Genomic DNA, 13,890 nt, shown 5'->3' on the forward strand with positions numbered 1-13,890 from the left:
TCTATCATACACGTCTGACGCCTGTGACAGCCTTGCATTGTGTCTTACATATAGGGCCGATTAATCATGCCTGGCCCAGACATTATGATAAACTGTGCTCACGCTGTGCTCGCCGCGTATCCTTTGAGCCTGAGCACAACTGACTGCTTCTTTAAAGGAATATTAAACAGGACTTGATTGTCGAAGCTTCGTTCGATCAGCTGTGTTGTATTTATAACAGGCGGCAGCCTGTGGTAAGAAGCCTACACCACGACTCTGTTCAGGCTTGCATGGCCGAGATTGCGCTGTAAATACCCAATCACTTGTGGGGCAAGTCAGAACATAAACAAGTAACACAGTAAAATCCCTCTCTGACACAGATATCCCACTCTGCTCTGTTATCAAGCTCGCATCATAAAGTGACCCTCCATTGTTGCCTCGTTCGATACGGTTGGCCCAAGTGAAATGCCGGTCCATTTATGTAAGTAGGTCGCGACTCGAGGTGCCTCTCTCCCCCTCGCTGTGCTGGTTGGCACCGCCTGACGGATCTGGCCGTGCTGGTCGGCACCAGGCGTGCGTCTCGTGCCGAGATCGGACTCGACGCGCGGCCCCAGTGAGCCACACGTGTGCACCGTGGGCGCGGGTCACTCAACGCTAGCTGAGATGCTGCACCGCACTGATCTTCCAAATAGCTGCGAGGCGAAACGAGACCAGTTATTCATGGCTTAACTGTTTACATAAGGTTGCAAACTATGCGTCACATACGGTAGGTGCGACACGTGACGTTGCACGGTGGAATAATGGGCTGCAGCTTGGAGAAGGCGTCTGGCAATGAGGAGCGGGCCTCTGGCTCATAACACTGTAAATCATGTAAATGAAAATGCACGCTGCCGAATTGACGGCGCTGAGTATAGGGCTTGTTAAAAGCCTATAATTCTCAGATAACGTATGTATCGTGCTTTTTGTGCGCACAATTTGGGTGTATCTTGACTGTCTAGCTTGACTCTTGGCCTTCGAATTTCAGCGTCGCGGCATCAGTAGCTGAGCAATGACACTCGATCAGACGGACCCCTGACATGTTGTCTTCGTGTACGTCAATTCGCGATTGTCATTCGCCTGAATTTGTGCACCGCTGGTAACATCGGATACCATCCGCGCTCGCATTAAAGGATATGGAGGTCCGCGGCACTGCACTGTGCATCCGCATCTCACGTCTGACCTCTCTAACGGATACATACTTAGGCCAGCCGGCTAATGGTGTATTTCAGATGCCTGCGTGGTCTCGGGATGCGTCATTCAGATTTTCGCATTCCGCATGCATTCAGATGTTCACATTCCACATGCATAATTGCTTTTCACACGTTTGCAGGCTGTTGTTGGTCGCTGGTATCGTTCCCACCCATGGTGTGTTTTTTTACTTTTAGAGATTGTGTAAGGATGCCTGTTGCAGATACTGAACATTCACGAAGGCTTAAATCTGTTGAGCGCAGCCCCGTAGAATATGATAACCACTCCACGTTAAGACAACCTGTCAACCGCACCCTCTCCTGGAGTATGCATTTGGACATTATCTGGTTGCTTGGAAAAGCGAGACAGTGTGCTGTCGTCTCGGAATCACTTTTCGTTTCCGTAGATGTTCCTTTTCCTTTCAAGGGCAGAGCAGACTTGGTTCAGCACCTCGGTGTCTTGGAAAGAGATGATCTCATGTCTGATGAACGTAACAGTCTGAACAAACCCAAATAACTTAAAAGGCACGGCTCATGGCCGGGTCCGTCTCAAAATCTCCTTCAGAGGGAACTGCTGGGGATGTAATGTCCAAGTAGTTAGCGCCTTCCACTTCCACACAGGGACGCAGCCTAAAACCCCGTTTGCGCCATAACCCCTGAACCTTTTACTGGCTGGCGCTCCAACAAAGGGTGCGTGATGACGTGCACCACATTCCCGTTGTTATATATAAGGAACGTAAAAATACTGAGGTCTCAACTTCTAAGTGAAAGCTAGAAAGTGAGAGCCTGATAAAAAGTGATGGGTACGTAAAGTCTAAATCAAGGCGAGGTTAGTAAAACATTTAGAAATATTCCCAATCAACTTCTGACGTGTTCCCATACCTGAGTGAGACCTGCCTCGCATCTGAGGCCCGGCGCGTCCGGTGATGCCGCTGATTGAGCTGTGGCTGACGCAGGCCAGATGTTAACGCCGGGAAATGTCCCCAATCGTCATAGAAACAAGGACAGTGTTTGGCTTCTAATTGCTTTCCAATTAACGTTTCTTCGGCAGTTATCTAAAAGTCGGAGGACGTGTGTAATCGGCGTGCCCGTTGGTCCTCTTCGATGCGGCCGGTTGCGGCGAAAGCGGAGGATTTTTCCCACTGTCGCGCGCGCCGGCACCCACAGTCGGGCAGCGGGCTCATTGTCAATGGATCTGGCGATCAACGCATCCGGGTCGCGACGCCTGACACTGTCGGAGACCGGTCCGCTCCGCCTGACACTGACGGAGACCGGTCCGCTCCGCCTGACACTGTCGGAGACCGGTCCGCTCCCTGCCGACACCGGCCTGCCGGCCCCCGCTGCTGCCACCTACCGCCCTAACGACGGAAACCGCCGAACTGCAGGTCCCTTGCCGGACAAAACACGTGAATAGATGTGTGTTGGAACTAGAGTTATTCTGAAATCGTGCGCCTGGTGCGGAAAATTGACAGAAGAAGTAGCAACGCGGTGCATGGCTCATAAAAGGGCAGTCAGGAGATTGTCGCTTTCCTACTAACAATGTTGCAAAGGACTCAGGGATAACACGTACGGTTTTGCTAACGAAGGGCTATATATGAAGCTGAAGTCAACATGTGCCAAAAATTCAAATGGGTGTGCAGTTTCACAGCCCGGATTGCTCACTTCCACGCGAGGGAGACGCGCTGGTGCCAAGTAACGTCACTGATTCCTACCATAGTGTTATCACGAGACCAGTACATGCTCAACAGTCAAACGTTCACACATGTCTTACATGCGGCATGTCCTGGTTTGATCCAAATGTAGCATTTTTTTTTTAAATCCCAAATGCAGCATCAACGGCACAGTGTGCCCCAGTCGTTCATGGCAGAGTGCAGCTTGTTCAAAACTGTTGGTAGCGATGGGGAAGGTTTCTTTCCGTCAAGTCTGTGGTTTTATCGCTTTGAAAGGATGTGTCTGACTGGAGAACATTCCCTGCTGCGAATTTAGGGTGCGTTTTGAAACTTAAGGGTCGAGGACAGAAACCAGCAGGTGGATTTCCGGAGAGGGACGGGCGTCGCTCGCAACTGTACATCCCCTCTTCATGGGTTCCGCCACAGGGGCACGAGACCACTAAATTTTGCGTGAGTCAACATCATGCTATTTACATATATACAGCGGCTTGCCTCTGACACGGACACCAATGGTTGGTCTTTTTAAAAGGCTCTTATCAAATGGTGCCATCTGACGACACGGTCCGCGATTGCTTACCTCGGCGACAGTATCGCGGCGCCATGCAGCATAATCAGAGGGTTTAATCTCCACGAATATTGAAATAGTACATCACTTTTGCGTGAGAGCGAATTGAGGGGACCGTGTCTTGAGTCATCGAGTAGTCGGCAGTGCGTTGGTTCTTTCAAAACGCCCACTGAACATCGGATTGACGCGAACCATTTTCGGCGAGGTATTTGCAGAGGTTCGAGATCGGATTCCCTCGCGCTGCGTCAGCGGGCTAACGCAGTCTTGTCAGTCTGCCACTGTAGAAAGCAACGAGCTGCACCGGCAAAGCCGCATAATTTCATCACCACCAGCTCGAGGCGTGACCCACCTGCTCACGGTCTAGCAGCGTTTTAAGACCGGGCCAACCGTGCTGCCGGCCCAGGGTTTTCGCGCTTTTCACGTACATACTCCGCCTCCGCCGCCGGAGAGGGCTGGCGGTCGCCTAAGCACCGTCCTGTGGTCTGCAATTCGGCTGTGTACCTCCTGTGGTCCGCCACCTCTGAATGTCGGTCCCCTGTCCGCAGAGAGGTCTGCCGCTGTGTCCATGCTCCGGTCCGCCGCCTCTGACTGTCGGTCCCCTGTCCGCAGAGAGGTCTGCCGCTGTGTCCATGCTCCGGTCCGCCGCCTCTGACTGTCGGTCCCCCCTGTCCGCAGAGAAGGCCGAACGTCGCCTGACAGCGCCCCAGACGTACGAGATACGGCCGCTGCCCTGCACCAGCGCCAAAGGCGAAAACGGCACTTGCATGTTCAACTTCAAGTGCTACCAGCACAACGGTCTGGTCATCGATACGTGCATAGACCGGTTCATGTTCGGCGCGTGCTGTAAGCTGGACCCGAGTCAGCTGACAGTGGCGCAGGTGGTGGCAGGCGCGGCCACCACGGCCGCGCCCACGGGCCTGGTCACGTGGTCATCGGTGACCTCCGCTGGCCCAGGTGGTCTCGATCACCGGACGCCACCGACGACAGCCACCACTACCACCAAACCTACCACGCCTAAGACGAAGAAGACGGTGAAGACGACGCCCAAGACAACGACGACGACCACCACCACGACGACCACGACAACGACGAAGAAGCCGACGACGAAGAAGCCGACGACGAAGAAGCCGACGACGAAGAAGACAACGACGACGACGACGACCACAACAACCACGACGACGAAAAAACCGACCCGGAAATGGGACTACAAGAAGCGTGAGTATTTCTTACTCTGAGTATGATAACTGATCGGTCGGGCATGCATTATGCCCACCAAGCCTAGTGTCTCATATAGTCCAGCACATGTAAAATGAGCGTAGACGTTCAGGCACCCCTTACTACCAAATAACAGGGATGCGGGCGGATAAGGTAAAAACACTCGCTTTCTGATGATAAGGATGTGGCAATGGGGTGACTAGGTAGACCTTGGTAACGTTTTATGGTTTATAGTCAGTATTTCGTGGCTAACGCCACATATGATGCTGCTCCCCCTGGAGCATCTCGGAAGCCAGCGCACATGTCCCTCACGTCTACTGCTCAACCGTCCCCTATTCCAGTGCACACAAGTTCTCTTCCCTGAGTCATGCCTGCCCCGAACACCCACCAACGCCACTTGGCGTTGCCTATTTCATTTGCACTTGAGGATCCATGAATTCAGTCAGTCAGCCGTTCACACAAGAAGCGCGTGCGCAGCGGCGCGTGCGTGCGGCCGGTCCCTGCCCCTCACTTCAGGAGCCGCGTCGCGCCGTGTGGCCGCCGGCCCGCCTCCTCTGACGTGCGGCCTTTTCCCCGCATCGGACAGACTGCGGCGTGATCCCGCTGGCGTCCGGCCGCAGCGCCGGCCGGCGGGCCGCCGCGGCGGCGCGGCAGCTGACGTCGACAGACCGGCGGCGCCAGGGCCTGCGCATCGTCGGCGGCGAGCCGGCCTACTTCGGCGCCTGGCCCTGGCAGGTGATGGTCAAGGAGGCCACCTTCCTCGGCCTCTTCACCAAGAACAAGTGCGGCGGCGTGCTGCTCAACAGCAAATACGTGCTGACGGCCGCTCACTGCCAGCCCGGGTGAGTTGTGGCGGTGGGCAGCTGCGAGGGGTGGACAGCTGTCGTGACGAGGCCTGAAGCCTGCGCATTGTCGTGGCGGGGAGGTCTGACTTTTTATAACTAAAGCAAAGCCGAAACTGGCCAGCGTTTGGCCAACTAAGTCCGACTGCAACGTCAGGGAAGTGTACGCTGTCCACCTGTGTTTGCGGCAAGCACCGCCTCACCGCCCGGATCACAGTGGCCCGAACACCGCTGACCCCCCCCCCCCCCCCTCCCCCACGGCAGGTTCCTGGCCACCCTGATCGCGGTGTTCGGAGAGCTCGACCTGAGCGCCACCTACGAGCCCAAGAGCTCGTACCAGCGCAATATCCGGCGCATCGTCGTGCACAAGGGCTTCAACGCGCAGACCTTCGATAACGACCTGGCGCTGCTCGAGATGGAGAAGGCCGTCACCTTCGACGAGCACATTGTGCCCATCTGCCTGCCGGCGGCGTCCGAGGTGTTCGAGGGCCGCATGGCCACCGTCACCGGCTGGGGACGCACCTCGTACGGTACGACACCACTCGTCGCTGCTGGATGGAGAACGAGTAGCGCGGGGGCTGGGTTCCAGCGACTGGGTGTGGCCGAGCTCGGTGCTGGCTGTTCCAAGACGTGGGCCGATGCTTGCTGCAGTCAGGCAGAGAAAACACGCGCGGCTATACGTTAGCAGCACGAGGGAGGCAACGCGGCGTGAGGTGCTCAGGGGTTTCCTAACGTCTCGTCTTTTGGACTCGACGATAATTAGGCGTCTTTTATGTAAGATGTGGCATGATGGAGCCCCGCATTTAATCTCGTTTATCAATATGGCGCATTATCTATATAATTCGCCTATTATTATAATTGGGGGAGGAAGATTACATTGGCGGCTCCAAGAGGGACGTCCCAGAGCAAATTGTTGCCCTCAATTGAACACAAACAATGTGTTATTTGCACAATGCTTCTCGTACGCACGCAACGCCGACCCGTTTCCCTTACTTTCAGGTCAATTTGTTTGAGATTTTGACATTTCAGACATCACTGATGCAGAGTCAATACCGTATGAAACATGCCAAAATTGCTTCTAGTCATACGATGTAGATTCTACGCCAGCCAGTCAAGTCAGTCATGAAACAGGAACGACGCAATAATTAGGTAGCGTTTAAGTAGACAAGTAGCACTGCAACGACTGTGTAGCGTTTAAGTAGACAGGTAATACGTTTAGCCTTGGTCGAATTCAGGCACTTGACAGTTGGTCAGCTCTGGTGACTCCTCGCCGCCGTCACCTATGCGCCCCGTCTGCCCGCGTACCTGACCTCGTTACCGCCGCAGGTGGGGACGTGCCCTCCAAGCTGATGGAAGTCGGCGTGCGGATCATCACCAACGAACAGTGTCAAGCCTGGTTCGATGAGTCGGGCCGCAGCAAGAAAATTCGCGACGGCTTCCTGTGCGCCGGCTACAAGAACGGCGTGATGGACTCATGCGAGGTGGGGCACACCGCCTATCGGTGCCAGAGCCAGAGCCTGACTCTGGCTTTGGCAGTAGCTGTGACTATGTTTCCAGGCCGGCAGCATAAGCACAGCTGTTGGGTAGTGTTGTCAACAAGAGTCCGTGACAGTCGTTTAGATACCTGCTCATATTTGGACCAATGAAGCGCGTATTTGTCTGAACTGAGTTTGTATTTGTCTTGATGTGCCCCTGGATTGACTGACGTTCAATTTACGCCTCCACGTTAGGCATACCGGTGGCAAGGTATGAAATTGTCGGGATTGCCATTGTCGCCCGGTTCTCACTGCCTTGGTCGCTGCAAACGTAAAAACGCTGGCCTGCATAGTGGAAGCTGACATGACTGGCAAAGTGACCCGATGCGCCATCCACTGACCGCGCCTCTTCACGAGCGCCACTGACACGCCTCCGCACGTGCTTTGCAGGGCGACTCGGGCGGCCCGCTGGTGGTGCCGCAGGCCGACGGCCGCTGGGTGCTGGCCGGCACCGTGTCGCACGGCATTGAGTGCGCCCAGCCCAACCTGCCCGGCATCTACATGCGCATGCCCTACTACAGAGACTGGATCGACAAGCACATAAACAGCTAATGGCTGGCGGGCGGACGGCCGCCGGCCGGGAGTGAGCGCGCGATGGGGCGCCGGGCGCGCCGACGCGACGGCGAGCGCGCCAGCTCGGCCGCCCGGCCGGGACGCGGCGGGCCGGCGCGGACCCGCGCAGCGCGAGGCTGCGCGGGTCCGTTGGACGAGCGTTGGACGAGTCCGTTGGACGAGCACGCGCAGTGTCGAGGGCCGGGCAGGCGGCGGTGCGGTGGACGGCGCCCCGCCGGACCGATGCAGGCCGCCGGCCGCCGCTCAGAGCAAGTCTTTCCGTCGTGCGCGTTGAGCGGACGCAGCTAGCGGGTCGGGGCGCCTGGCGCGGCGGCGAGCTCGGCCGCGCGGCGCCGGTGAGGAGCGGCTCAGCTGAACGACACGTGACCGAGCGAGAGAGCCTCGTGCGGCCCGAGGCATCGCCGTCGGGGCCCAGCGGCAGTGAGGACTCGCCCCCGGCGCCGGCCGCAGGGACCATGTGCAGCGCGACGCGCGGGCCGCGGCCGTGTGCAGAGTCGGCGCGGCGGCGGGTGTCGCGCCAGGCTCCGTCGTCCCGCAGGCCAGACGGCGGCGTGGCAGGCCGGCCGCCCGCGCCGACCCAATCAAACCGATGTCCTGCGCGCAGCCACGTGTCAAGGTGCCAAGCGATTAGCGCGTGACGGAGGGAGCCCCGTTGTTGGGTGGAGAGGGCGGACTGGCAGTGCGGCCGGCACCCGTCGGCCCATTACTAATTTACCGTTTGTTATCCCAGTGAACTACCACCCTGCTAACTGTGGCTTTGTTACCGAGTAAACGAGAACGAACGGCCAGCGTGTCTGACCCGGCATGTGAGTGGCCCCCGGTGACGGCTCAATTTCGGCAGCGTGATGGATGAGGAGGCGCGGTACTCTCCAGCGCTCCGCCCACCGAGGCCGCCAGCGCCTCCCCGTCTGGTGGAGATTGGCCGTCAGCTCCATCAGGCGGAGCTCTGTTTTCTGTTCTGCCCAGTGAAGTTCGGTAGCCGCTGTTGCATATGAGTGACCGTCGTACTGGTGAACAGAGACCGGCTGTGTGCCTCCAGTGTCTATACTGTCGAGCGTAGACCCTCCGTCAAGTGATTTGGCAACCAGGAAGCCACCGTTTGGTGAACACAAAGGCCGCGTGAACTTTGGCGAAGCCGTTCTCCAGCTCGACCGTGGCTAAATGGAACACAACGAGAGAGCAATGCTTGGGCACTACTTGGATTGCCCTAGTCCCGTTAACCACCTGATTGTACATGACATTTAAAGGCGGAGGCTTCAGCCCCAGAACCTTGAAGGTCTCTGTACTTAGCGATTATAGATTATATGTATTGGTTGATCGCAGATTGGGTGCAACTCAACTTAGCGGCACACGATATCGGCATGAATGACGCTCCCTTGCTATCTGGGGGTCTTCTCGGTGGTTGGGACTATTGGGCAAAGGCGATAAAAGGTACAAAAACCGCTGGCCTCAACGCATCAACGCCAGAAAACGGCCGTGCATTGGCCCAGAGACGCGCCAATGGGGACTTTTGGCTGGTTCTCAAGAGCTGCATTACATGAGCCCCTCAAAAATTTCGTTCATCAACGATGTAGTGGCCCTGGCGCCGTGCTGTCGCGGACAGCCCGCAGTCAGTCAACGCAAGCTACTTTTTTGCAAAAATCAGCACATCAGATGTTTTCGCACACTTTGCATGACACGATGGCGCAACCATTGGGACGGTGGAATAACCGAGGTGAGGACATCCCCGTCCAACCCCCAACCACCTCAAGGCGGAGGTGCAGGATCCTAGTCAGTCGGCGATCACGCTGCTCCAACGCCAAGTGTATGCGGCTCCCTACGCGCCAAAGCCAAGCTAATGTGGCAGCCTTTGGTCGAAGGATGCTCTCGCAGGACCGGCGATATTTCGAAAAGTCATCGGTCTGCCCTGGCCCCGTGATGCCGTCGCAGTTGTTTAATTTTATGCGATTTTCATTGTATTATATATGCAGTCATTTCATCCACAATTTAGCGATGGAACTGAGAGTCAGTCGGGGCTGCTCGCCGCCGTTTGTGTCCTCCGATCAGTCCAAAGCCATGGGCAAAATGATCCGTCAGCGACGTGTTATGACATTCGCTGAACTGGTGCGTGTACTGTCCTCATCTCCATACAACGAGGAAGACAAGGCAAGGCAAGAGGAGACAAGGTTGAATTGACACAGCCGGCATTCCGATGAGCAAGAAAGCACTTCCAACGCTGGTGATGGCCAAGCATAAAAGTGCACAGCACAGCACTGCAAATGAATTCAATGAAAGAAGACAAAACTAAGCACTAATGTCGAATAGAAAGACATTTGAGTGCAGCGTTCTGTTCCAAGCACCTTTTAAAACATACAAAGATCCGGAGGCAATGCAAAGCATCAAGGTGGCCAAATGATTATGGGTGAACAATGATTCTCACACAACATACAAATCCGTAGTCGTCCAAAGGTTCTGGGATGTCCCTATCGATCCATTGTGAAAATGTATCCCAGGCGCCCTTGCGGCTTAACCCACAATGCAGTGGACGGTCACTGGCACTCCAGTAATGCCAAACCAAAGAACGACCCAGCGAACACCAGGCACACACCTCTAAGTTAGCGTGAAAATGTGATAGCTCAGGGTACCTTGATCTCGTCTTCACAACAGTGAGTTTTGCAAGACCGCAGATAGGCAACCACTTAGCAGGAAATATCGAATATGATTCTCACTCACGCTGCTCCCTATATTCTTCCACGATTTCGCTGGGCGCGGCAAGTATGCCCTTGAAGTGAAATAACATTATGAAGAGCATTATTTGTAGCAAACCTCAAGCTGATGATACGACTTGTTGGCCACGGCTGCGACGATTTCGAGTGTATCCAGGCTTTATGTAACGGGATAATTTTGATCTCAGGAAAAGCACGTACAGTGAACCGCACACACCTGTCACTTCACGACGACTCCATCCACGCGCAGCGCAAAACAGTATGAGAACCGCCGCACGATGCCCCGGTCGATGTGCACAAAAGAAGTCGTAGGTTTGTACACATGTAAGAGGTGAACCGCTGTTCATTTTGTTATTTCGACCTGTCAACTGATTATGAACGGTTAACAATTTGAATGAATAGCTCGAGAAACAAGTGATACTTGCGACCACTCGCGAAGGTAATTTAGGCGCCCAGCTTCGCGTCTTCGTATCAAAAGCAGTGGGGACGCAGCAAAGAGTGTTGGTGGGAGGGGGCGGGGGGGGGGGCGGTCACAAGGTTGACAAAGGATCATTGATGGCGGAGGACCCTCCCCCATAACGTTATCACCGTATTTCACCTGTTTGATTTCGAGGGGGTACGATTTTTTTCTTTTTATCTTAGTTTTCACTTTCTGTAATTGAAACAGAAAGCAGAGGCTCCCGGAAGATGTAATTCTCTTCTCATTTTGAAGTCAATAAACTGAGGGACGAAGGCATGAAATGAATGCATGAAAAAAGCCGCCGGTTCTACTCATTGTACGATGGTTCAGTGGGCTCGTTCTGTAGCTATAGCACTCCAGATGCGGATAATAATAGATATTCAAGATGCTGAGGATCCCGTAACCGTAGAACGTGGGTGGAGATGGCTTTAAAACATTGTATTGGCGTGGCCAAGCCAATTTCGTCTGGGAGTATTCCACTGTCCTTCCGAACGAAGAACTGAAAAAATCATACAACATCCTTTTTAACATGCGCCCTCACAAGCCTTGAAACGAAACACACGACGCCCGGCGTTGCAGTCTCCATGGGCAGCGCGGCGTGGACTCCGTGGTCGACATTGTGCGGCGGCCAACGGACGGACGAAAACAATGGCGGATCTACCAGAGGTACCTTTGAACTCTTAAGAACGGGAATCTGTACGACGGCAGTTTGGGGGCATATTTCACCCGCGGGATTTTCATATTGATGAACGGTACGAACTAGCATTTACAACACCACCGTGCGATGTTGGAATGTGGTGATACAGCTGGAAAAGTAAATATAGAATCTCTAGTTTTCCTGTTGCTGTCTCTAGTGAAAAGTCAACCAAAACAATTCACAGATAGAATATTTATCTCGGTCTTATCTTTTAATGGCACAAATAGATTTCGAAAGACTTACGGAGGCATTATTTCATGCCCACCGTTTTCGCGCGCCAGTAGTCGCCCGTCGCCCCGGTGTTAGCTGCCACGGTCAACGCCGCTCGGTTTGATGGAACAGCAACCCCTTGACATCGGTTTCTTGCTCCCAAAATTGCGATTGTGCATTACCCACCAGATTTATGGCATTTTTACAAGCCAATTTTTAGGTATAATAGGCGTCCTCGTTTTGGGATTTAGTGGTGCAATAATCTGCGCCGCTGCTAAGCCACCCCTGGATGTTCGTAAGCCGACGGTTGCCGCTGTCCACGCCTCCCACAAGAACGAATTTGTATTTAAGTAGCCCAATGGTCAGCATACGAGCCAAACGATGTTTAGCGCACGACCTGGCACGTTGTGACTCTCCGGTACATCCGAGATCAACACGCACTCATGTGAGCCACAAAGCTGGGATGAAGCGGGTGACCGGGACTTTGGCGGGATGGTAGGTTCGGTCGGGCACCATGGACGGCTGTATCCCTGTGCATGGGACTGGCATATCATATGCGGATATAGCGTAAGTCCCCGTGCTGTCTCCCGTGTGTGTAGGGAGCGCCCTTAACCGCGGTACCCCACCTCCATCTTTTTACCGGAGGATAGCATTTCAACGGAGCAAAAACGAAACCAGATGCATTGATAATGCGCCCAAATTGGCAGGGATCCCACGCAGCCGGCGAGTAACATTGACAAGGGCCCCGCTGAAAAACAACCTGGGAGCCTCCCCCTCCTCCACGGCCTTAACTAATCCACACAGACTTCACACGTTCGGCACCCCACCACACCCACTTCAAGCACAGACATCCGCTGGTGCCCACTTCACTCCACTCATTCTTGGCTCGCACGGCCGGGCCGGCCTGCGCTGCTTCCAGGGCACGGCCCCCAGCGTGCCTCTGGGCCAGATCTCGGGGGTGGGCGTCCGCCGGCGATGGTGCAAGCCCCGTTCCGCTTCTCGCCGCTGAAGGCTCCTGTGCGTCCCCACTCTGGCCCAGTTTTCACGTGGGGTGGCGCTTGTGATGCCAACTGAGTGACAGCGGCGCCGGCGCTGCCGGGTTTCTCGGGACGAGCGGCAAGCATCTTCACAACATGCCAGACAAACATTCCTGGGCATGTTGTTTCCGCCGGTGATCTGGCTCCCGCGTCCATTAGCGATGACGTGATGGACCATTTCGGAAGATGGGGCCAGCCGCAATGACCGTTCCGGGGGGAGGACGGCGGCTTATCCACCTGGCCGGGCCACACACAACACGGTTTCTCCACGCAGAATCAGTCAACCGCTGGTGGCAGCTTTGGTTGATTGCGGGCCGATCGGCTGGAGCGGCGGACCAATCCACATTCATCTCTCGGCCAAACGGTTGTGTTTGGCGCGGCAGCGGATTCCAGACCACGGCCATCTTGCTTGCTGACCCCACTCCGCCGGGAAGCCCCACCGATCCCAGACAAGGCGGCGTCGAATGAAACGTTGGCAAATGAATGCCTGCATTTTCAGGAAACACCGGCTGGCCCTCTTTCACTTTTGACCGTATTATAATCCACCCTATTGAGCACTAAGAAGAACCCTTCTCTTTTCCGGATAAAGGGCTAGTGGATAGAACGCTAGGGGCACATCTTTCCCGGTCAGGGGCTGAAAGGTCATTGCATTCCAGCGCGAGATGCCTACTGGCTGCCATTCTGGTGACACGGGACGGAGTCGAGGATGATTTATTTCTCTTAGAAAGATAAATTACACATTGGTACCCTCCCCAACGCGCGAGGCCCTCCGAATAGGGAAGTTGGCTCTGGGTCGACGCGGGGCCCTCATTGACACAAAAATATCACTCATCGCCGCAGCAGGTGCAATAGTAGGCACAACTTGCCTAGTTTGGCTCAACGGGTCCATGTCTGAAATAGGGCGGAGGGCCCCCGTTAAGCACTGTGGCCTCTGACTGACACAGGGCCCTTCAATGGTCTCATTGTTGACTCTCATCGTAAGTTCTCGTATTTATTTAATTATCAGGGGCCCCAACGTTTGCAAGAGGCCTTTTGGCATTCAGGGGCACGGCCCTGTCCCTGTTCAGCAAATGTTCCCCTGGCCGACTCAGGGCCCCTGGCTGACGCAGGACCTCCGGTTAGGCCCTGTGCGCACCTGACTGACACAAGAGCCCTCGTTGCTTCAGTGGCCCGACC

General features: G+C 55.1%; 2 protein-coding genes across 2 annotated transcripts in view; one reads left to right on the forward strand and one right to left on the reverse strand.

Moving 5' to 3' along the window:
- The first annotated feature begins 2,004 nt into the window (after positions 1–2,004).
- On the forward strand, positions 2,005–7,645 carry LOC119102843 (serine protease filzig). Its single transcript, XM_037226295.1, has 7 exons — positions 2,005–2,008; positions 4,116–4,655; positions 5,242–5,276; positions 5,316–5,497; positions 5,762–6,027; positions 6,824–6,978; positions 7,423–7,645. The coding sequence occupies exons 1-7, from the start codon at positions 2,005–2,007 to the stop codon at positions 7,582–7,584; spliced, it is 1,344 nt and encodes a 447-aa protein (XP_037082190.1). The 3' UTR covers positions 7,585–7,645.
- A 5,935-nt stretch (positions 7,646–13,580) lies between these two features.
- LOC119102844 (rab GTPase-activating protein 1) overlaps positions 13,581–13,890 on the reverse strand; it is a 20,692-nt gene continuing 20,382 nt past the window's right edge. The window contains exon 20 of the mRNA XM_037226296.1: positions 13,581–13,605. Within this exon, the coding sequence (XP_037082191.1) occupies positions 13,581–13,605 (25 nt within the window). The remainder of the gene's footprint in view (positions 13,606–13,890) is intronic.

This window comes from Pollicipes pollicipes, unplaced genomic scaffold (genome assembly GCF_011947565.3).
Source record: "Pollicipes pollicipes isolate AB1234 unplaced genomic scaffold, Ppol_2.1 Scaffold_5724;HRSCAF=6776_pilon_pilon_pilon, whole genome shotgun sequence".
NCBI lineage: Eukaryota > Metazoa > Arthropoda > Thecostraca > Pollicipedomorpha > Pollicipedidae > Pollicipes > Pollicipes pollicipes.

Excerpts from the sequence above, each read along its gene's own strand:
- LOC119102843 (XM_037226295.1), top strand. Across the intron at positions 5,277-5,315 it reads CGCTGGCGTCCGGCCGCAGC|TCGACAGACCGGCGGCGCCA; the intron begins GCCGGCCGGCGG and ends CGGCAGCTGACG. Across the intron at positions 5,498-5,761 it reads GCCGCTCACTGCCAGCCCGG|GTTCCTGGCCACCCTGATCG; the intron begins GTGAGTTGTGGC and ends CCCCCACGGCAG.